Below are 24034 nucleotides of genomic sequence, written 5' to 3'. Positions count from 1 at the left end.
CCTTGCATAATATTGATTGAGTGTGATTTTTTTTTGCAGGCACTGTGCTAAGTACTTTTCATACCTCACTTCATTTAGTACATACCCTACTAAATAGGTGATATAATAGAGATCTCCATTTTACAGATGCAGATTTCGAGACTCAGAAATGAAGTGAGTTGCCCAGGGTAAAGCTACGAGGTGAATGCAGTGCATGGGGTATGTGTGTGTCTACAGGCCACCAGCACACAATGCTGTCTCCAGCTGAAGGATGATGCTAAGTTTAGATCGTTAAGCAAGAGAGACTTGAGCAACTATTCACATATTTATGAAATAGTGGACCCCTCACAGGCTAAAGCCCCTGCCCTGGATTCTTACCACATGTTGTACAGATGGGAGTTATCACACCTGGCACACTTTCATACCACCTTCCACCGCAGTGTTGTGATTGTCCATGAGAAAAATCTATCTCTGCCTTCAGTTCAGTTTTTATAATACAAATAGCAAACCTCTGTGAATGGAACACAAAGGCTAATTGGCAGAGTGCCTGTGTCTTCTCTGTCTTCCTCGCTTTTCCAGTTCCCCTTGAGCCATAAAGGATCAGGTGGTTCTTTCAGTTGCTAATGCCCTGAGTGAGAATCTGGGGAAGGGTGGACTCACCTGCCTCAGTAGCCAGGGCCTCAGCGCAGAGGGTGTGTGGAGGCCACTTGTCAGAGCTGAATTTGTCTTGTTTTAACATATTTTAATATCTTGACTCTGGGAAGAAGAATGAAACTGCTGTCTTTCATGATGACCACAGGGTCGCACCCTCCTGTTTCCATCCTCAATACCATTAGGATAGCAGAGACTCTATGGGCTTCTTTGCTATTCAGTTTAATTACTTAAAAAAAAAAGAGTTACTACAGTGAAAGAGAAATCTGTATTTTTCTTTTTAAATAAGTTAGGAGTTCACCACTGAATTGAGAGGAAAACACTGTGATTTTAAAGTCCTGAAGCGAAAGATTTGACTTATTATAAAATCCTAGCGTGAATAACTTTGTACCCCTGCCTCCATGGCAACGGCCTTATCTTTTTCTATTTATTTACCTTGATAAGGAAAGTAATTGCATTTTTACTAAATTTCTTTTTTGAGAAAATGCCATCAAAGCGGCATAATCTCCATCCGTGTTTCCTTCCTCAAGTTTGTGTTGCCTCACGAACTTGGCTTTTTTTGTGGATTATGTTCTGCTTATTGCAGAACCCCACTGCCATTGATAGACAGCAAAGAAACAGCCTCCGAATTGCCTTTAATGGAGAGCGAGTATTTCTTTTGAAGTGAACTCTAACATAATATCAGAGAGCTCAAGGTAAGGAACTAATCTCTTATTGATTATTTATGAAAGACCAACTATTATTTCAAATATTTCTCCCTTCATTAATTGCTTAAAAATTTACTTCAACCAGCATTTGAAGTGCCTCTTTTTGTAGATTATATTTGTATTCTCAGGACAGAGTTTTCTAAATAGTTTGGAAAAGCATTTTTTTTTTTCCTCTAAATCTAAAGAGTTCTTTGGTAATGTCAACAGGAGCCTAGATTAAATTTACTTGGGGTCATCTTGGTCTTGTGTGCATTTTCCTTTTCACCCCTAAAGGGCTTCTTTGTGAGCTGGGTACAGTGAGCAGTCTTTCAGAAGATGCTGTCCCATCATTGTTATAGGGAGATTATGTTCTTGGTAGTAGGAAAAAAAAAAAAACAGAATGAAAGAGATAAACATGATTGAGTGGTACTGAGCACTTATTTCTGCAGATACATAGTCATTAAAAATTTCCCTCAGTCCTGCTGTGAGTGTTTTCAAATTAGAACTCCTGGGCTGCCAGTTCCTGTAGCTTTGTATCCTCGTACTTTATCCATGAAAATGAGTTGTGTTCAGCAACTGAAAGCTTCCAAATGAAAAGTACACAATTGTGAGCCCCACTACTGCCTTTTGACTTTCTAATTAATTAAATGCTGTCATCAAATTAATATTTCACAACTCCTTCCTTACCTGATCTTTTTTTATTTTGTCACTCTTCCCATCTATTCATCTTTCCTTCCACTCATCCACTCATCCATCGTTCATTGAACAAAAGTTTTTTGAGCACTTATTATATACCAGACACTGAGAATGTAATACACAGGAAGGATCCTGCCCTCCAGGATAAAGGACAAACAAACAAAACAAATGATTAGGAGTGGGATTAAGTGCTACAAAAAAAGAAGCATTTGCTGAGAAAGTAAGAAGCAGAAGTGGATGTTCCTTCTTTAGGTAGGATGGGGTCGGGGAGGAAGCCCTCCCTGGGGAAGAGGCCACAAAACCCGTAAGACCTCATCTGAAGGGTGGAGAGGAACCCCTGAAACTGCCATTCTGTTCCCCACTCCTCACTCTTAACCATGGGCCTGTGTATGTGAGTTTGGAGTTTCCCTGGGGTGAGCCCCAGAGAAGCAGAAGCTCTCACATCTTCTTCTTTATCTTCCCCACAGCACTGAGAAACACCTCTCAAATGCTGGGCACATCAGCGAATATTTGAGTAGAAGGGCCTTTTGGTGACATCTGACTTTCCAAAATGTGAGCATGATGGCATGTGAGGAAAAGAGCCAGATGTGTTTGTTACTCTGGATGGAAAGTTTTGAATTTTGCAGCCACTTTCACGATACTTGTTAATTACCTCATAATAAGACTTTCATTTAACATTCAAAGCATACCCGTTGTATAATAATTCCAAGCGGACACTTTACAACATCAGACTATACAAGTAAAGACTTCTGATTTCAACAGATAAAGGGAACTTGAGGATCTTGGGTATTTTCCTGTCACTCTTGCAGGGATAATTTTCATAGAACATATTATATATAATTATGTATGTTGAAATACGGTATATAGTAGTGGTTCCGAGGCCTGACTTTATATTAGTCTTTTATGAGAATCTTTTTAAAAGATTGGAATTCGAAACAATGTTTTGGAAAGTCTCATTCAGTCATTTATTTGGGGGAAGATCATTGACATTTGTATTTTTAAATGCTCCTGAGTTGATTTTAAAGGGATGGTAGGGGGAGAATTGTCCCTAGGTCTTTCTGATAGAAATGCAAGTTTGGTGAACCATTGGCTGGGATCATAATGAAACATTATGGGTAGATGCTTCCTAAATTGTATGTAGCAGGTAGTTCAAGAGTCAGTATAGTGGTTGGCATGTATTACATCTTCAACTGTTAATAATTGTTAGGATGATGAGAAGTAGTTTATTGAAAAAAGCAATAGCTATCAGAAGGAAAGATGTAAGACAATGATGTGCTTTGGGGAAAATAACACATTTGATATCCAAATAAAATAAGAAGGATTCTAACTGTGTGAAAAGAGTGGTTCTACTTTCCTTCAGCTGAGTTTTGGACAGGATAACAAGTAAAACCTCTTATCTCTTCTCTAACTCTTTCAACATAGTGATTGAGTTTTTCCTTCCCAAAAGATTGAGGCCCAAAGTTAGTAAAAAAAAAAAAAAAAAAATTGGCTGTCACTTGGATGTTTGATAGTTTTAAGTTCCATTTTTGTTACAGTTGTCTTTGGAAAAGGTCAGTGAGAATTCTGATGACTCTAGTTGATTTGCTGGAATTTGGGGCAAGGAGTAGCGTTAAGATTTGAATTATATGGGAGTACAGGTAATATTTTTATTCTACACTCAGTGTTTCATGTTAAAAGCATTATTTTTCCTTTGTCTCTGTTACCAGTTCTTATTTTATATTTAAATTTTAGGGTTTGCGTATATATATCCATTTATGTGTCTGTGTGTATGCATACATATACATTTATATGTGTATATGCACTTAGGATATATATCTGAATAGTACAAATATGAACAAGAGAGTTGCTTACACATTATAGATTAATTCATTGTCAATGTATTTATTGAACATCAATTGTGGATTGTTTATTCTACTAGGTTCTAGGGATACAATGGTAAACTGAACAGATATGGTTCCTGCCACTCAGAAGACATTTGTTAAATGATTATGTGACTACTTGAGGGGCAGGATTGTGGAAATGTATGTAATGTTCCATGAATTTTATGGCTTTTGTCAGAGGTGTATGTCAAGCTTTATTCCATTTGCTGATAGGTATTTCATTGCTCTGTTCAGGGAGATTCCCCAAGAACATTCGCGTGATATAGGTATTTCTGAAGGTACCATGAATAAGTTGAACACACGCCCCTTGAAAGTAATTTTACTTAAACATTTATGTAAACGGTCAATGGATAGCCTCCTTGGGTTGGTAGATTGTCCAGGACAAAGTATCAGGTGATGTCATTGGCAGAACCTGCCAGGGGAGAATTTGGCACCATGCGGTGTCCCTGTTGGAATGGCTGGAATTGATGCCATTGGTTTCATGATGAACATTTGAGAGCCTGCGCAGGGTACAAATTTTCCCTGTGTGTAAGCATGTAATAAATCAGGGTTTCATTTCAAAAACTTACCGGGAACCGTGTAACTTAATTTAGCCTCAAATAGTGTCCAAGGTGGGAGAGAGTCCAGCTTGGTCCTTTAAAAAAAATCATCACTTAAAGGTTCTGATATGGTAATTTCCTAACCTCTCTGTTTTCTTTGATCTTCAAATTTCTGAATTCCCCCACTCTGTTGAATTTCTGTTGGTTCTGTAGATTAGTCGGTGTGCATCCAGAATAGACAGTTTCAATCATAATCGTAAGAGCTACTTGTTTAATTGAGAGCTTAATATGTGTCGAAGAAGGAAGTTCCTTCTGTGGCTGGAGGGCAGAGAGCAAGGGTACAGCTTGCTTTCCTTAGACTGTACCATACACATTACATATATTCATATATTATTTCCTACAGTTTTAACAGTAACCTATGGGATAGCCATTTATCATTTCCCCTTTCTCGGATGAAGAAACTGGGGCATGGGAAGTTTAGTAAATTTGCACAAGGTCACAGTATTAGTAAGTGGTGGGATTTGAATCTGAATACATTGACACCAAAACTTGTGTTCTTGATTTATATACTCTACTGTGCTAGAGGGAGGAAAAGCAAGGTGTGGAGTAGGTTAGTAAGGGGAATAGTGTAGCATTTTAGTCATCTGTTAACGCTAGAACTCAGTACAATACCCAATATGTAGAAAGTCCTCAGTAACTTGTTAATAATGAGCACGATTATTTTCATCAGGGATCTGATTTCCCCACCCCACCCACATTCCTTCTACATATTGGTCTTTAGCATTGCCAGTAATTTACCTGCTTTCATCCACTTCTCTCCACTCTTGTCCATTTTCCCCTCATCGCCTCCCCTCACCTCCATGAAGTATCGTCACCTCTGACTAGGACTATGGCAGTAGCTAATCTTGTTGCTCCTCTGGGTGGTTCTCAACACAGCAGCCAGAGGGACCTTTCTAAAAACACAAATCTGAGCCTGCTTATAACCTCTCAATGGTTTCCTCTTCATCTTGGAAGAAAATCAGTGACTCTTCCCTTGTCTCCTGGGTCCTGATGGTCTGATTGTAGCCACTGCCTCAGTCTCATGGATACCCATGATTCCCCTTACTGTCTGACCTCCAGCCGCAGTGGAGCTTCCTTCTAACTCCCCACTTCAGGATTCTTGCACATGTTTTACCACTGTTCAGAAGACTCTTCTCCCATTCCCCTCTTCACACCCAGAATCCATAACTGCTACTCCCCACTCACATTGAAGCCCGGAGGTCCCTGCTTAAGGGAAGCCTTTCCTGACCCTTACATATTAAGCTTTCCCAGTTCCTTGTCACATTTATCACAAGTTACATTAAATACTTGGGTGATTATTTAAGATGTGTCCCATTAGATTTGAAGCTCCAAGACTTTGCACAGTGCCTGGGATGTAGAAAGTGTTCCATAAATATTCAACAAAAGAAAAAATGAAAAATGAACAAAGAATACAAAGGGCCAGGAACAGCTTGTCAGAGACATCTGGCTGGATATTTCCCATTATTAAAGGGAAACTAAAGAAAGATCACTTCATCACATGAAATTCAAGTTTGAGTATGGCTTATAGAGATTGCGCTGTTTTCCACCCGTTTACTTTGAAGACAGTCTCAGGCACAGAAAAGTGAAGTAACTTGCCCAGGATACACAGCTAGTCCATATCAGATGTCTTTGTTCTGACCTTTGAATTGTGTGTAGGGAAGAACAGACATTTTCATAAATCTGCAGGACATCTTTGATGTGCTGAGTCTGTAGGAGCTGCATCAATATTTGATATTATTGACGCTGTCATGTCAGAATTTTAAAGTGTCTTTTGAGAGTATCTGTTATTATTGCAGTGAGTTCAGAGTTTAATTGGATGACAATTTAAGAATATGCAGAAGTATGGGCTAAAGATGTCCTAAAAGATACTGCCCACAGTAAGAAGCAGCTTGTGTCTGATTTTCACCAAGACTGAGCAAGGGATAGCACTCCTTATATTCTTGGGGTCTGAGGGTAAGGAATGTTGCCCAGATCTCGACCCTGTCAGCAGGAAAGCATGTTCGATGAGCAACCTCCAGTTCCAAAAATGCTTTTGCATGGATGCAAAGCAGCTAGAGCTGTGTGATGAGCTGCTGCCAGAGGTCTCCCCAGTTGAGAGGAGACACAAGCTGTCCCACAGCCCTCCTGGATTCTGTGGCTCTTTTCGGTGTTAGAAATTCACCGGGATGTAAAATTACCTCTGCCTTCATGTTCTCTAATAACACATAGTCACTGCAAGCCCCCACCGGTACCCGTACCCATGCTCGAGAGGGCTCAGTGAGCATCCCAGGTGTCGCCTGGCTGCTGGCTTGGGTTTTTGGTGGTGCCTTGGTCCTCGTGAAGCCCCTGTTGCAGGGTGAGGCAGCAGTTTTTTGTCCTGCAGGTACAGTAGGTACTGGATTAAACAGGTCTGCTGTTGCAGACAGACACCGGGCACCGTTGTAGCACGAGCTGTGTTTGGATTGGAGTTTCCAGGGCCTTATCAGGAGCCACCCCTAGTGACACAGCCAGTGCCAGAACTAACTTTGACTTTCACTCTTCGCCAAGGGCTTGCAGAACACCTTAAAGGAAAAAAGATGGAGGCGCTTAGAGTTCAGATGTTCATGCCTTGTTCCTTTGAAAGCTTTTATCTGTAAGTGGAGTTTTATTCTGGAAATAATCCTGGGACCACTTGGCAGGAGTTTTTTTGTTTGTTTGTTTGTTTTTAAGGGGAGAACAGAGAAAGGGAAGGTTTTATCGGGAGTTAAAAATTCTGGGACTGTTACTCTGTGATGTGGCTTTAATCGGCTTCAGCTGTAACCTCTGGTAGGTGACTGTGACAGGGATAACAACTAATTTGTGGGGTGGGGGGATTGAAATGCTAGTCCATTAGCTCTGCTTTCTCATTTGAAATGGAATGTTGGTCTTAAATTAATCATGCCCCCAAAATGACTGCTTGAAAAATCACTGCCCTGAGTGAGAACAGAGCTTGATTTATGATTACTGAGGTAGTCTGAAGCCGGGCTTTGCGATGACTAAAAAAGGGTTTTCTTCAGGAAAACGGGTGTGCTTAGTGACATTGGTCAGAATTGTCCCCTTGCAGACACTTTGGATTTTTTGCTTTCTCCTCTCCCCTCTACCCCACACTGTGGAGTAGTACACTTGCATTAATAAACATTGCATTTGCATTTCTTTATATTGATTTTTTTTTTTTTGTCTCTTTGAGAGGAAAAGAAAACATCCCAAACATCAGAATCATCTATCTGACACAGAAATGTAGAATGAGTTTGAAATTGGCACTTTCAAAGAAATACTAAGATGGAGAAATGCTAAATGGATCACAGCTTTCTCCTCTCCCCCCCACCCCCCTCCCCATTTCCTTCAATATTTACTTTCAATGTTAGGTGATAAGATTTGAAAACAATACTAAAAGCCATGTCCCTAAGTGAATAGGCATTCAAGCAAATCAACTTAAGCAAAAGCCACCTCTGGAGCTTAATAATTATTTACTGAACGTTCCTGGGTCATGAGAGAGGTTCTGATTAAGTCAGAAAAGCATTATGTTCAGCAGCTTGTGAAGGTGTGTTTAAAGATGGCAAGAATAATGGAAAAATACTAAAAGTAGCAGAACTATTTTTAGAATCTGATTCTTAAAAAATAAAATTCCTGTAAATGTAATTGTGGTAAAATTCCTAATGTTCAGTGGATACATCTTTAAAAGACTTTACAATTATTTAAATTGTTTTCTAATGTCTTGTTCTATTTTTGCTGTATGGTTTGCTTTTATAGATTTTTAAAATTGTATATGTCATTAAAACAGTTTAATTACTCATCTCTCTAAAAGGATAGAACATTTTATGAACAGAGTGTATACATAATTATGTATTTAAAATGTCATCAGGTTAGAAATGTTACAATTTTATCCTTTGTAAATCAGATAGTAGTTAGTTCTCTGTGGTTCATATCACACAAGAATGTCCTCCATAACTTAATAATTTTTGAAATATTATTTTTAAGCAAATGAATGGATGTTATAAATGGATAAAGCATGCCATTTAGCTTTAGGATAGTAATGATGTCATCCTTGAATTTATATCCAAAATAATGCTTAATTTCAACTACTTTTGCTTAATTGATTTCTTTTTTTTCTGGTTGACTAAAATACTGGCCATAGGACCATGCTTCCCTTGGTCCTATGATATTCTTAGCTTATGTCTTTGACAAAACTTGTTCACTGAGCTGTTGCTCATTAACTTCTTCTTGCCTCTTCTTTTGGGGAGGGTACACTCTGTGAATTGTTTCTTTTGTATTTTCCTCTAGGAAAGCAAAGAAACATTATAGCAGAAGGCAGCCTTGTAAGAATTTGGGTTCCTAGAAAATAACTTTTCAGTTTTCAATAGTTTCAAGTTATTAGAAAGCTCAGAGAGTACCAATTCGGGAATTCAAGCCCAGCACAGAAGAATCCATTGCCTAACATTTACTTACTGTCTGCAGGGTGCGCTGACCACTGTCCTAAAAATCTTACTTGCGTTAGCATATTCACTTCTCATACTTGCTCTTTGACAAAAGTACTTTTCTCCTACCTCCATTTTGTAGATGACAAAACTCAGGTTTGGGCAGGTGAAAGATCCTGGCCACGTCTTAACGCTGAGAAACGATAGAGCTGGAATTTCAACAGAGGTATTCTGGGTACGTGGCTTCTGCTTTTCTCTGTTCCATTCTATGGATTTTCATTTCAGATACTGACTGAATTGATGTTTCTTCCTGTGGCCTTTTAATTGTATTTCTCCAATGCTCAGATTTCTGAATTATCCAAACTGAACCTCCATTGTGCTTTTGAGTGGCTATGACTAATCCAGTGTCACAGTATTTGTCTATCAAATGGGTTTCCTTGTATCTGATTTACTATTGATTATAAGATGACTGTTTAGGGGAGAAGAAAGCTCTACTTAAAAAAAATATATATGTATATATATATGTATATAGATATGATCTATTCTGACTTGAGAAACCTTAAAATATGGAGGAAAAGTTTGTCTTATAATTAAACTAATACAATTGGTCTCTGGAACTGAGATTTTTGGGAAAAGACTGTTCTCTGTCACTGGATGACTCAAGCAATGGTTTTACCAAAGGTCTTCCAGCATTAAGGTTCTAGTGTTACCTGATTTTAGGAGGTGGGTTATTTGTTAGGATAGAGATACCAAATTTACTCTTTGGATAGGTATTTATTTCATCCCACTATGTGCTAAATATTCTTTTAGGTGCTGGAGAATTTAGGTGCTGGTGAATAAAGCATAGAAATCCCTGCCCTCATAGAGCTAGCTCTATCTGGTCATGAGGGGCTAGGAACGTTCCAGCTCTATCCTTAAGTCTGGGTCTCATCTTCATGGTCCAAAGTGGCTGCTAGACCTGCAGCCATTACCACGAAATTCTAGGAGACATGATGGCAAAAGGGGTATCTCTTTAGGAAGAATTTTTGAACAAACCACGTGATCTTTCTGCTGAAGTCTCACTAGCAAAACTCAGGCATGAAGCCAATCTACCCCCTGAAAAGGTGGGAAATGTGAGTGGCAGTGTACCGGCCAAAACAAGGGCAAAATAGAATGGATAGCTAGATTGTTTGAGTTGTAGCTCTTAGGCCAAAACATTGATTTTTTTTTTTTTAACAAATAACTGATATTTTCTAAAATGACACAAAAATGTACTATGGTTTAACAGAGCACATCCAACTGGATTAAACAGAAATGGAGATTGAGAGTCCCTGGTAAATCAATGTATCTGGTGTCCAGGGTTACAAGGCTTCAGGGATGGTTTGATCCAGATGCTCTTTGCCATCCACATGCTGGCTTCTTATGCACTCTTCCTTCTTTCTATGCCTCAATTCCTTCTTTCAGTTCACATCACTGTTTCCTTTAGTTTGCCTTTCTTTCCACATAGGTTCAGGAAGTTCCAGATTTATATCCTACCATCTTTTCAAACCTTAGTATAAATAGAGGTGTTTTACCCCAGTAGTTCTGGTCAAAGGCATTGGGCTGCCTCTTATTGGATCATTTTAGAGTACAAGCCCATTCGATGGGTATGTTGATTGATCAAACCCACGTTGTGTTTCTAGGTCTGGAGTTAGTAGCACTACCATAACCTGCCTCATGAATGGAAAGTGAGGGGGCTGGTTTTTCAGGGTGGAATTAGGGTACTTTCTCAAAGAAATGAGGCAGTATGGCGAGCCAGCATAAGTAACATGTGACCGCCATAAATCATTACCACTATTTGTAAGGCTGGCTTTTAGACCATGACAAGTGCATATACTCACTGCTCCTGAGATCATAATTAGTACTTTTGTTTTGATTTTCACACAGTTTTGCAAACTTTGCATCTTGGTTGATATGTCCTAGACGTGTAGTAATTGCTAAGTGATGGCAGTCTAAGGCTTTTGAATTTTCTCTCACCTGTTGTGTTGCTATCTTGACACATGGACAGGGCATGCCTGTGACTGGGGCGATTGTTCAAGTAGAGATAGAAGGCTTTTCAGTCTTTAAAAAGATCCTTCCAGTTACTTCACACTCATGTCTGAATTCTCTCATTAGATTGTCATGGTGGTTTGATGGTTTAGTCACTAAGTTGTGTCTGACTCTTGTGACTCCATGGACCATAGCCTTCTAGGCTCTTCTCTGTCCATGTAATTTTCCAGGCAAGAGTACTGGAGTGGGTTGCGTTTCCTTCCCTAGGGAATCTTCCCGACCTAGGGATAGAAAATGGGTCTCCTGCATTGCAGGCAGATTCTTTACCAACTATAGTTTTGGATAAAAGTTTGTTCCTTTTAAATTGCTCTAAGTGGGATATATTGTTATGCCATATCAATTACTTATACCTTATAAGGAATGGATTTTTCAGAATCTTTTAAAATATGGCATCTAGATGTGAATGAGGTTCCATGGTTGGACAGTGTAGACAGAAATTCTAGAGTGTGATCTAGTGAAATGCAGCTTGATAGGAAAGATAGGATTGAGTGTGGGGCCATCTACTTTATCTGCATTATGACCTTTTGATAGGCTGCCAGAAATAATTTCTTAGAAAGGAATTGAGAGTGGAGTGTGGAAAGCCATGGTGGCATCTGTGGGAAATGGAGGACAGTCGTGGCCTTAAAAGGAGGAAATGGTACCCTCATATCCTTGTTTGAAAATAGCTTTCAGTAACAGATACTCCTTGGTTGGAGTGTATAGAAGTAAGAAAATCTATTTGGGAGGGGTGCATATAATCAACTTAAAAAAATATCTGATGGTGAATATTGCCTGGAAGAACACTGGGCTAATATTATAGAGGTCTCAAACATTTTGGGTCATATCTCCTAAAGTAAGTTTTTTAAAGCTGGCTCTCTCAACATATTTTAGTTTACTTATAAAGTTCACACATGTGTCACTATACTGATGCTATATTATAATATGTGTGTGTGTGTTGCTTAGTTGTGTCTGACTCTTTGCAACCCCACAGACTATAGCCTGGCAGGCTCCTCTGTCCAGGGGATTCTCCAGGCAAGAATACTGGAGTGAGTAGCCTTTCCCTTCTCCAGGGGATCTTCTGACCAGGGATCAAACCTGGGCAGATTCTTTATGTCTAAGCCACCAGAGAAGCCCAATATTATAATATACAACATGTATAAAAATAGAAAATAACAATGATGGGTAAATTTTATATAAATTTCAATCTTTTCTTCCTGTACTCCCGGGAATCTTTTTTTGTACCCTCTTTTGAAGAATGTTGATATATTAGTTTTGTCTTCTTATGTTTCTTTGAAAAATACTGATATAAGTCTTATTATGCTTCTTTTTGATTTTGATCTCATCCGTTATTGAAGTTACTCTTACTGGTGCCTGTCGAAGATCCAGCTTAAAGAGTATTAATCCTAAATAGATTCAGAGAGACTACGATTCTTTCAAACTAATTGGATTCCAGGTGTTGAAAAGTGACAATTTTGGATTTTTAACTTGCATATTTTTAACTTGGCAATTCTTGCTTTTTTAGAACACTTTCCTCCCTATGCACAACAAAGAGTAAAGAACTCCAGAGGATGGGCGTGCGGTCCTCTCTGGACACCAAGCCGGCCTCATGTCTAGCAGAACAGGGCCCTTGGAAGACCTTCAGATATTTGTTGAAGGAAAGAAGAGGAGAAAGACAAGCTGCACTTCACAAGCCTTTTTATTTCCTCTGTGCCAGAAACCCGTAGCATTTATTGTCTGAGCTGATAGTGTTACCAGGAAAAGCTGGACGTTTGGCATGTTTTCTTTTTTTTTTTCTTGACCGCTGCAACCAAGGTTGTTGATGGCTGAAGTCCACAAGATTTCCACTTTTGAAGCCAAAGTGTGAAATCTGGTACTTTCACATTTACGTGAGTTATACTCTCAGTTATTTTAAGTGAGATATATGTTTATCATATATATCATATATCAGATACACCATATATTTCTTATATTTATGTGTGTGTATATATATATATATATCATATAGACAAGTAACAATATATATTCTTATTGGTACTTGCTTCTACCATACATGATGAAAAAGTCATCTCTACACTTATAGAGCAATGACTTTGGAAAGAAGGGAAAGGTTAAAATAATGGGAATAGCTGATCCTTTGAAAACGTTAAATTCTAGGACTTTCCTGGTTGATCTAGCGGCTAGGACTCTGTACTTCTGGTGCAGGGGCCCAGGTGTGATCCCTGGTCAGGGAAGTAGATCCCATGTGCCACAACTAAAGAGCCAGTACTGCCAAATAAATAAAATAAATATTAAAATGTTAGATATCCATACTGCCATTTAAAAAGATATATCTGTTTACTGACTCTTATTTTGGTAATTTATGCTCTAGGACTTACTTTCTTAAGACTCTTAAAAATCTCTCTTTGCTGACAGAACAGCAGTTTTGTAGGTTCGGCCGGTAGGTTCTTACGTATTTTCCTTATAATAGAATAGTTATGTTGTAACCATAATGATCCATTGGCAGTATCTGGAGAGATTTTTTGTCTAGTTGGTTTTATAGCCCATTTGGCAAGAGTGGGTGGTCCTTACCATTTCATTCCGTTCAACATGTTGGGTTCAGCATCAGAAGGACTCTTCAGAGCTCTTGTCAGAGTTATCAGAGGCCGGGAATGGAGTGTGCGTTTCCTCAGACATGGAAGAAAGTGTTCTGGTCTAAGAATCAAAGATGTGAGTTCATGTCCCAGCACTCCTACCAAACAAATGGATGATCTTGGGTGTCCAAGTTTCCAAACCTGGCATCAGAATCAGCAGCATAGTTTTTGTAGACATACTGATTCCTGGGCTTTACCTAACCTGAAGCCAGAATTTCTTGGGATGGAGCCTGGGCATTTTGATTTTAGGCAGGGTCCTTAGCTGATCCCGTGGCAGCCAGCCTTCTGCATTTGGAAACACTAGTAGCTTAACCTATCTCTAACATAGCTTTCTTACCTGGGCATGAGGTTAATTATCATGCCTTCCTGTGTCTTTACTGTCTATGTGAACATCAGCCACTGTACTTTCTTGGACGTAATTTCATTGTATCCAGTGCAGGCAGATGCTAGGCTTTGAGCTGTATCAACTGAATGATTATAATGAAGATTCCTTTTTCCTGGAGAAAAATTCTAGGAGTTTTACTTTGTATCTTGTGAGTGAACTGCAGGATAGATTATCTTCTCTCCACCCCTTCAAACTTTGTCAAATTCTCTGAATCAAAAAGGGATTGCCTAAACCTTAAAAAGCAGATAAGCTATGGTCCAAGCTTGTATACAGGCTTATAAAAATTCACTTTCTTGCATAAAAAAGAAGTAGCTTGTTCATGGTTTCGTGTTTTCTGACTACTACTTTTTTAACTCTGTTCTAGTTTATCTGAATTGTGTTTTGGTTATTGTGCTAAGCTTTTTACTTCTATTACAAATTTTAATCCTCCTCATGATGCCAAGAGGCAAATGTATTAAACAATCTATAAATAAAGAAGGCAGAAGGCAATGGCACCCCACTCCAGTACTCTTGCCTAGAAAATCCCATGGACGGAGGAGCCTGGTAGGCTGCAGTCCATGGGGTCGCGAAGAGTTGGACACGGCTTCACTTTCACTTTCACTTTTCACTTTCATGCACTGGGGAAGGAAATGGCAACCCACTCCAGTGTTCTTGCCTGGAGAATCCAAGGGATGGGGGAGCCTGGTGGGCTGCCGTCTATGGGGTCACACAGAGTCAGACACAACTGAAGCAACTTAGCAGCAGCATGATGCCAAGAGGCAAATGTATTAAACAATCTATAAATAAAACCAAAGCTCAAAGAGATTGACTGACTTGACCATGGCCACAGGTTAGTAAAGGCCAGGACTGTATTCTGCATGAAGAATTGATGAGAGGTAAGGCAAGGGAAAGTTCATCAGTTCTTTGAGCCTAGAAGCTAAGTTGCAGCTTACAGCCAGATTCATGTCTTGGATGATTATGATATGGAGACCAAAGACTGATTCCTAAGGTCTGGTGAAGGGGTATTGTCATCACTGTGAAAGGTGAGGATTGGTCAGGCAAGTGTTGTTTGGATGGCGAGATACTGGATTTTATGAGATTTCTGATATATTTAAGTTGCTGATGAAGGCAGAGGAATTAACTCTTTGAATTTAGGAATATACCAGTGATTCACAGAGCACATGTCCAAATGTCTCTTTACCATTACAGAGAAGGGTCAGGCTTTGAAGGTTAAAAATGTAAATTTAGCCATCAAGTTAGGAACTCAGGTCACGTTTATGGCTACTTATCTAAGTGTCCATATTCTAGCTGGCGTGTTATCACTGTAACTTAGCTGGGATTCGCTCACTCAGTCATTGTTGTTCGTTTAGGAGATGGGTTTTGGAGAGGTTCAGAGAGGTTGAGTGGCTCGTTAAAGATCAGATTGCTCAGCAGCGACTGAACTAGAAGTTGTGTCCCATTGATGGCCATACTCCTGAGTCACCACTGAGCGATTCCCAGTTTTCAGGGAAGTTGCCTGGTCTTAGTGATGTGGGTAAGTGCCAATTAAGGCATCTGCCTCCCCTTCAGTTGGCTTTCAAAGGGTGACTTCTTGTGGTGAGATATATACCTTCCCACATGGAACTAGATAAGAGTCCAATAATCTAGATAACTGACTTAATTGTAAGGCATCTTAAAAAAAATTACACGACCCTACCTTTTAAACTCATTGAGATTAGAAACCAGGTATTCCCAGCACCTGGCACAGGGGAAACCCTCAATAGCCATTTGTTGAATAAATGACCTTTAAATAATCTGATTAAAAGGAATCAGACTGATGAAATTAGGATTACCTAATGCACATTGAGGTTCATGGGCCCTGGATGAGTTCGGTCAGCTATTAAAACTAAATACATTGAGACAACTCTTAGTAGTAGTAGTTGAAGCATCAGGTCCTCATTTTAAAAATAAGCTTTTGGCTACCTGTAATGTTCTCACATAAAACTCGACTTTGAGTTTAAAACTTGCTCATGTGACCTGCTAACATTTTGATGTGTAGGTATTTTTGTCGATAGGGTGATAATTGCAGATTCAATTATTTCTAAGAGGAAGTAAAGTTTAAAAGATCGAGGAAAGCTGACAATCTGAGAGTCATCTTTAACATGGAAATATCCAGTAGGGTACCTGTGCAGTGAAGTAACTATTTTTCCTTTCTTTTCTTTGAGAAGACTTATTCAAATGTCAATTAGCTGAACCTTGCTAGATTTTTTTTGTGTGGGGGGTTTTAATTTATTTATATGGGTTACCATATAAATATGTAATTTTTTTCCTAATAGGATATTTCAGTAAATGTTTTAAATGATACTGTTGTTGACTTGAAAGTCTGCAGCCTTAGAGGTTGATGACTAGTAATTTTAACTTAAGATGTCTCAAGAATGCTTTACTGTTAATTGAAAGGATTTTTTTTCCCCCAGTATCACAGCCAATGGCTTGTCTTGAGCAGCTAATTAGTGCGATTTTTCCACAGCTGCATTTGCCAAGGCACAAAGGTTTGCTCCTGTTTTTATCAAAAGGATCAGTCTCTCTGGGAATGTTTTAACCTGACAGGCTTTGAATAGCAAGACCATCTATTTATTTATTTATTTTTAAATAGCCTTCTTTTCTGGGTTTAGGAAAGTACTTTGAGCTATGAACACATACTCAAAAGTGGGAAAATGCATTTTCTTTTGGTGCTGTTTTAGCAGAACCTGAGCAGGTGAATGGAGTGTTTTTGAGAAATGATGGGGTATTTTTATGGTGTAGATGAATGCATGATATGAAAGTAATAAACCGGGTATTAGCATTGTTCAGTCTTTGTATATCTGTAGGAAACTATAAAGGAAAGAGGGTTTAAGTCTTCTGGGATGCTGAAGACTTCCAAGAGAACCAGTGGATACAAGTCAGCACTTCCCTATCCTGTTGTCAAAATGCTGTCTAGGATGGATCTAGTCTCTTCCAGCCAAACTGTGATTTGATCACTCAACTCACTTCTTCATGCTTATAAGTTAATTCTTATTCCTTCTGTTTTCAAATTAGTGGCATATATCCTGCCACTGAAAAAAATATGGTGACATTATGGTTTATAGTGGGAAAAGTTAAAAGTAAGAAATTTACCTATAATCTCACTCCCACTTTGGCAGCTCTCATCCTTTTGCTGGTCATGTGTGTATTTGTGTACATACATACACTCTACTTATTCTAGATTAGAATGGACATCCATTTTTGATTCTACTTTTTAATTTGTCTTAGGACATGGATTTTGCACTTTGCTATGTGCTGAGCAATTTTTTTAAAAAAGGTATGTTATCAAATCTATATGTATCATAATTTACTTTTTTTGTTGTTTGGCTACACTATGTGGCATTGGAGATCTTAGTTCTCCAACCAGGGATCAAACTTGTGTACCCTGCATTGGGAGTGCAGAATCTTAACCACCGGACCACCAGGGAAGTCCCTAACTTATTTTTTTTTAACCTGTTTTATGCTTAAATCTTTTGAATGGTTTTATTTATTTCCTCAAATTTATTGAGGTATACTTAACAAAATTATTTAAGGTGTACAATGTGATGATTTTTTACATGTATACATTGTGAAACGCATTAATCACCTCACATGGTTACTTACATATTTTTGTGTGTGATGAGAACACTTCAGATCTGCTCTCTCAGAAATTTCAAGTGTACGATGCAGTATTGTTAATTATAGTTACCATGCTGTGCTTTACATCCTCAGAACTTACTCATCTTGTAACTAAAAGTTTGTATTATTTAACCTACATCTCCCCTCATAATTTACATAATCATGCCTATGTTAGGGGACAGAATACTGTGCAATTTGTCAACAGCTTTGTAATGTCAGGTTTTCCACATTTTGAATTATTTTCCTAAGAAAGTTATCCATCAGTGAAATTTCTGAATCAGTTGATAATATTGTCAACTTGATAACCGATACTATTAGATAATATTGATATTGATAATATTAGAGGATTGTAGTATTATATTCCAGCAATATCTCAGGGTTGCATTATCTTTGTACTTTTTCTTGTAGTAAACATTTTTTTAAGTTTAATCATACCTTTCTAATAGCAGGATTTCCTAAGTTTAATATATTGTATAGTTTTAATTCACAACCATAAGTATATCTCTATACCATTTTTATGGCTCTATATTAACAGCATTATTTTATATGAACTTATCAGTCTATTGAACCAGGTTTCTGTGCTGGGTAATGAGTTAAATGCTAGTATAATTTTTTATTATATAGTTTTCTGGAACTCTGTGAAGGTGAAATGCAAACATTTCTTTATTCTTTAGTACTTTTTTTTTTTTTAACCTGAAGAATTTGAAGATTTTTATCTTTAAGGGGTTTATAAGGCTGGTCAATAATTTAAAGGCTTTATTTTGCCTTTGTTAGAAGATAAGGATGATATTGGGATTTATATTCAAGGAAAGAAGCTCAAAGGTATAGATACTTCTCTGGAAGAATAACTTTGACATGAATATAAATACTTCCTAAATATTACTCTTTTTTCTGTTTCCAGGTGCTAATTAAGGTTTTATGTTCTTTGCCCTAAACTGTTGTTTTTTTTTTTTTTTTTTAAGAAAATGATATTACCAGAAACAAAATTTCTGGATAATAGTAATTGCGACAACAAACATTTATTGAGGCAGTACTGCATAGCACTCATTGTATTAAGGGATTTCTGTGCATTATTTCATTCATTATTTTGTTTAATCCTCACCAAATTCCTAAGAGGTAGGGGTTTCGAGTATAAATGATGCAAAAGACATTTAAAAAGCATCTCCCATTTTGATAAGTGGGTAAGTAAGTTAAAATATTGTTATTCCTCTTTTTCAGACATGGTAACTAAGGCAGAGAGAGGTTTATTTACTTGTTGATGTCGTAGAGCTAGCAAGATAAACAATAGAAATCTATATTTAGGAAAATCAAAAAGTCCTTTCTTCTTGACTTGTGACAAGTATTTAAGCTTTTTAAAATGATTTTGGGTAGAGTAAGCACCAGCACCATTAGAGGCAGGCCTCATAGGGAACTCATAGAATGCGTGTTGGATAGGACTTGCCAAGAAGAATCAGAAGAGAAGACTGCACAAAGAAACCCAGGCGAAGAAGAATGGAGTTGCCAAACTAACTTGTCTTCTGCCCTCTTTCTCGAAGACTGAGGTTGAGTTCAGTGTTAAGATTCTGGTCCAAAGGCTTCTTTAATGACTTTCACTTCTTGTATCGTAGAAAAATTTCCCCATGACAGAGTTCACCTTTTCTTTGAACTATTGTGTGTTAGTAAACAGTTTAGATATCTTCAAGGAATTTAGATAGTGTACAGGAGTAGTTATTTGGCTAGATTCGACTATAAAAGGAAATCAAGCAAATTATTTTTAAGTGTGAAACTCTGGGTACCATTAAGATCCCTTGCTTCTTGGCACTTCATATGGCAGCACTATATTTGGTGGTGATGAGTAGTAGGCGATATAAAATGTCAAAAAAAATAAGCTGTATGATAAAAATGCCTAGATGCAATCAAGCCGACTTATTTTAATTCAACTACTGATGACTTAAATCCTGTCAGCTCTTGATTTTCAATTAGGTGGAATACCACTCTGCGATCTGATTATATTTTGCACGGGCTCATTTCATAGTTTGGTGCAATTTAGGATACCCCAAAATGCAAATGAAAGGTCTCATTAGGAACTCAGTGTGTGTTTTTCTGTTTCCCCACAGCAGTTCCGAGGAGCATCCTGGGGCCTCCAAGCCTCCGATAAGCTCCTCCAGTATGACATCACGCATCTTGCTACGCCAGCAACTCATGCGTGAGCAGATGCAGGAGCAGGAACGCAGGGAGCAGCAGCAGAAGCTGCAGGCGGCCCAGTTCATGCAACAGAGAGTGCCTGTGAGTCAGACTCCAGCCATAAACGTCAGCGTGCCCACCACCCTCCCCTCTGCCACCCAGGTGCCGATGGAAGTCCTTAAGGTATGTGAGTGTCACTCTTGTTGGTTGGGCCAAGCCTTCTTCTTCTTCAACATTTTCCATTTTCCAGGTGTTTTATTTGTCTCATCATGTTTATTTGGTTATATTGACCTATCTGAAACATATTTGTAAATGTCAGCTCCATTGATTCCTACATGGCTTTGTATTTCCAAAGAAAGATTCCAACTAACTGTAAATTTAATAGTAACCCTCACTAAATGGGGGAAGAGTTGTTGATGTCCTGTGAGAAATTACCAGGAGGTTATAGATGGTTTTTATAATGATATCTTCCCATCTTTCTTTGGGAAAGTTTAAAAATGTACAAGTTATCTGAAATGAACCTCTTCTAATAACTTGTGTGTGTGTATATATATATATATTCCCCCCCCCCCCCCCCCCCCCAAATACATTCCATGGCCATTCTTGAGTTTTCTTTTTTCTTGAGTAAGTCATCTTGGCTGTAGAATCTGACTCTTTTAGAAAGTCTCTTCAGATAGAAAATGGTAGAAGAGCTTAGCTTTAATAACCAGACTGCATAATCTTTTTACTGAAGTGAGTTGTCTGTTTTGGGTCCCTTTGATTTCTTGCTAGAGTAGAAACTGCAGGAGCTTGTTAGCATCATTCTATCCCGGACATATAGCTTCCTAATTACTAGGGAAAATTGTAACAAGTCTAAGAATAGAATTCCATCTCACACATGGGTCCTGCAATCACATTGGGAGGTACTCCTTCTTTAAACATTCCAACTCTTAAATGTGACTGATGCAAGTGATGTTAAAAGAAAAGAAAGAGGACTTCCTTACTTCTTAATTTTTAAAATCCCATTACCTAATTGATCCATCCTGAAGAGTCCCGAGTGTTACTGTTCATTAAACAAAGTGAACTTTACCCGCCGATGATTCATTGTTGGTCTTTGCAATCATTCCTATGCTCAGAAGGGACATCTTTCACTATTTAAAGTTTACTATGAAGGCAAATGGGATGCTGTGTGATAATTGGGAAGCAATCTATGATCTCTACCAGGAAGAAGGAAAGAGATTCTTTAAAAACAAAATTTAAGCCAGTTGTTTTCTTATCTGTAAGACTCTTGAAATTTAATGATGGAGTACTGAAACTGTGTCATAGAGAAACTAATATTAAAATTCTGTTAGGATGAAAAAGATTGAAATGCTTTAGCAGAAAGTTTTACTCTAATATGACTGAAGTTCTGAATATTGCCACACCTAATGTATATCTTATGTACCCCACCTTCCAAATAAAGGCAAGTTTTTCTCTTGGAAGTAGGTTGTACATTAAACTTTCTGTTCTGCTTGGGTGAAAATTGGCAACCAGTGGGTTTTTACAGACCTAAGGTTTATTTAAGATTTAAGTTGTCTGCTGTTCACAAGAATCATAATTTTTTTTAGCTATATTTCAGATTATTTAAAGTTATATAAATTAAGTAATAATAAATTATAGAGAATGTCTGTTTTATTTACTTTAGTAGTCTATTTTTTTAATCTGAAGAACAGATTTTAGAAGAGATGATACAGATTTGTGTTAGTAGTGGTTTATGTCTAAATCAAAGGTAATGTTATTATATTAGAGTATATTAGTTGAAATCTATATTCCTATTAAGGCAATTATATCTGATGAAAGAAAAATTACCCGAGTATGCTGAAAGATTATTTCCATTTCATTTTAAAAATGGACATCATTTTTAAAAGTTTTTATTACTTAAAAAAAGTAATTGTGATATGATTAAAATTAAAATCTATACTAATTGGTTTTAATACTATAACCATTTTTCCTTAAATGTTACTGTGTCCTGGTAACACTAGCCCTAACTCTATTGCTCAATTTAGTTATACTAGAAATATGTCCAAAGTTAAAACACAAATATATTGTTAGAACCCGGAGACTTAATCTAAACAAAAATGAACAAATGGTTAATGTATATTTCATACGGAATTAGTTTATCTCTAACTGGTGCATTTTTATACTTCAGTTATATAAAGTAGCAAAGTATGTTAAGAGGTGTAGGGCATAGCAATGTGGGTAGGTTTGGTAGCTGTTTAGACAGATTTTGTATATACTGTCCTTATGTGGAGGACCAAGCAGAAACATGATTCCATATAAGGTGGCATTCTAAGAGATTCAAATTACATTTAAAGGAGAGTGTCATATACATGATTACTTCAAATACTTAAATACTTAGTACTTTATAAAAATAATTTGCATATTTTTGAAAGTTTTGTGGATGGAAATATTATGAATCATTTATTACAGAAAGGTAAGTGAGAGAAAGATGGTCATTTTTTTCTTTTCTCTTTTATAGTTTTTAAATCATAAGCATATATTATGAAGTAAATGGTTAATAGAAAAGCAGTTAATTTGCTTAATCTTGACCCACATTTCTATGAATATACATTTTCAAGCAGTAACACCGAGTATACTAATTTATGCATAATGATACAGATGATGTTGAATAGATATTTTTTCTAATAGTATAGTCTCAGTAAATTCATCATTTAATTTTTAAAGATTTAAGTTGCTAGAACAGAACATACCTGCTTTTCAGTGGAGGTAGATGTGGGCAGTCAGACGTCTAGCGTGTGCCAGAGAATCCTGGGTAAATCTCTCCCGTCTCTCAGTGGTTTACAAGAACTTGATAGAAAAATCACACACACAAACCCATGTTACGAACATTTTTGCTCTTGGTGCGTTGAATGATTTTGAAAAGCTCAATTAGTATTTTCTGGTTAATCCCCTTTCTTTTGCAGAATTATGCTTAAAATATGAACGTTTATAAAGCATGTTTTAAATTGTCGACCGCTTCTAGTAAATTTAGGACTAGTGTTTGGAAGTCATAGGGATTGGAAATTTGCATTACTTATTTCTCAGATGGTTGTCATTCAGTCCGTAAATTCATGAAACTTTGAAGGATTAGCCTCTGGTTTCTACATTGATTTACTTAATTTATGATTTTTATTCCTATTCTTGGTTTTTATTTTAGGTGACATGGAGTGGTTAATTTTATTGTTGTATGTATTTACATAGTGGATATATCCTCTAGGTTTCTTAAGAACAGCCCTATTCAATTGGGTATTGTAATTTAAGGATGCTTCTTTGTCATAAATTAACCAGTATCTGGAGTGCATAATATATATTTCGCAATAGTGAAAATACGCACTCTGTATTTCTCACTGTGAATTAACAAAGTATATCATTAAGAACCATTAATGGAAGTAGTTTCTGCCACAGGTAGTTTTATTGACAAGCAAACCAGAGATCTGAAATCTGACCTGGCTCCTTTTAGACACAAACAGAGGAACCGGAGATAGGCCTTGTGGACACAGTCTCATGGCTGAAGAAGCATCACATATCAACCATCCTCATCCGCACATCCATCAAGCATGCATTTTCCCTGTCTCATCTCTCTAACTCTGACTGATTATGAAAGTACCTGATTGCTCTGATCTTGAACTGGCAGGTTCATCAGAATTGCTCCCCCTGCATGGACTCTGACAGTGTATAGTTGAAAACAAGTTTATAGTTTGAAAACATTTATCTATTTAGAAATGTATAGGGAATTTTCAAGGATTTCCCTCTCTGCCTCCCTTCCTTTTTTTTTTTTTTTTTTTCTCCTTGGACTTAAAAAAATTTAAAGCCAAGGTATTCTCTTGGGAATAAATTGTATATTGAATCTTTCTGTTCTCCTTAGGAGAGAGATTATATGAATTTGAAGGAAAAAAATAGATATTTTTGGTAACTTTAGGATATCCTCTTTTAAATAATTTCAAGAAATTTATTTTTAGATTTTTTTCTTTTTTTCCAAATCATCTCAGATAACCCAAGGAATTAGATTACTGCAGAATGAGAAGTGATGCTTGCTGTTCATCAGGTATTAAAACACATTTTTGCCAGGGCCCTCTATCTTGTGAACTGAATTCACATTGGTATTTTTTTGGTGGTTGACTTAGGTATGGCATCTCATTTAAATAGTGATTCTAGCAACCCAGGATGGATGGGTGTTCTGCTTTCTTGTCACCCTGTCTGACAACCTATATTCCATGAAATTTCACTAATGGAGGAAAGGGTGACTGACTGAA

At 37.5% G+C, this 24034-nt stretch overlaps 1 protein-coding gene across 10 annotated transcripts in view; it reads left to right on the top strand.

The window, feature by feature from the left end:
* The window catches only part of MITF (melanocyte inducing transcription factor), a 230635-nt gene that overhangs the window by 118336 nt on the left and 88265 nt on the right, over positions 1-24034 (top strand). For 5 of the 10 annotated variants that reach the window (XM_025273066.3, XM_025273060.3, XM_006055871.4 and 2 more), the window contains exon 2: positions 19697-19946. In XM_025273066.3, coding sequence (XP_025128851.1) covers positions 19697-19946 — 250 coding nt within the window. Of the gene's footprint in view, positions 1-3894; positions 7103-8643; positions 9139-19696; positions 19947-24034 lie in introns of those variants that run through there. The other 5 variants (XM_025273061.3, XM_006055866.4, XM_025273062.3 and 2 more) reach the window with 4 other exon arrangements.

Source organism: Bubalus bubalis, chromosome 21 (genome assembly GCF_019923935.1).
Source record: "Bubalus bubalis isolate 160015118507 breed Murrah chromosome 21, NDDB_SH_1, whole genome shotgun sequence".
In the NCBI taxonomy this organism is placed as follows: domain Eukaryota; kingdom Metazoa; phylum Chordata; class Mammalia; order Artiodactyla; family Bovidae; genus Bubalus; species Bubalus bubalis.
The sequence above is the reverse complement of the archived record's forward strand: the minus strand, read 5'-3'. Positions and strand labels throughout refer to the sequence as shown.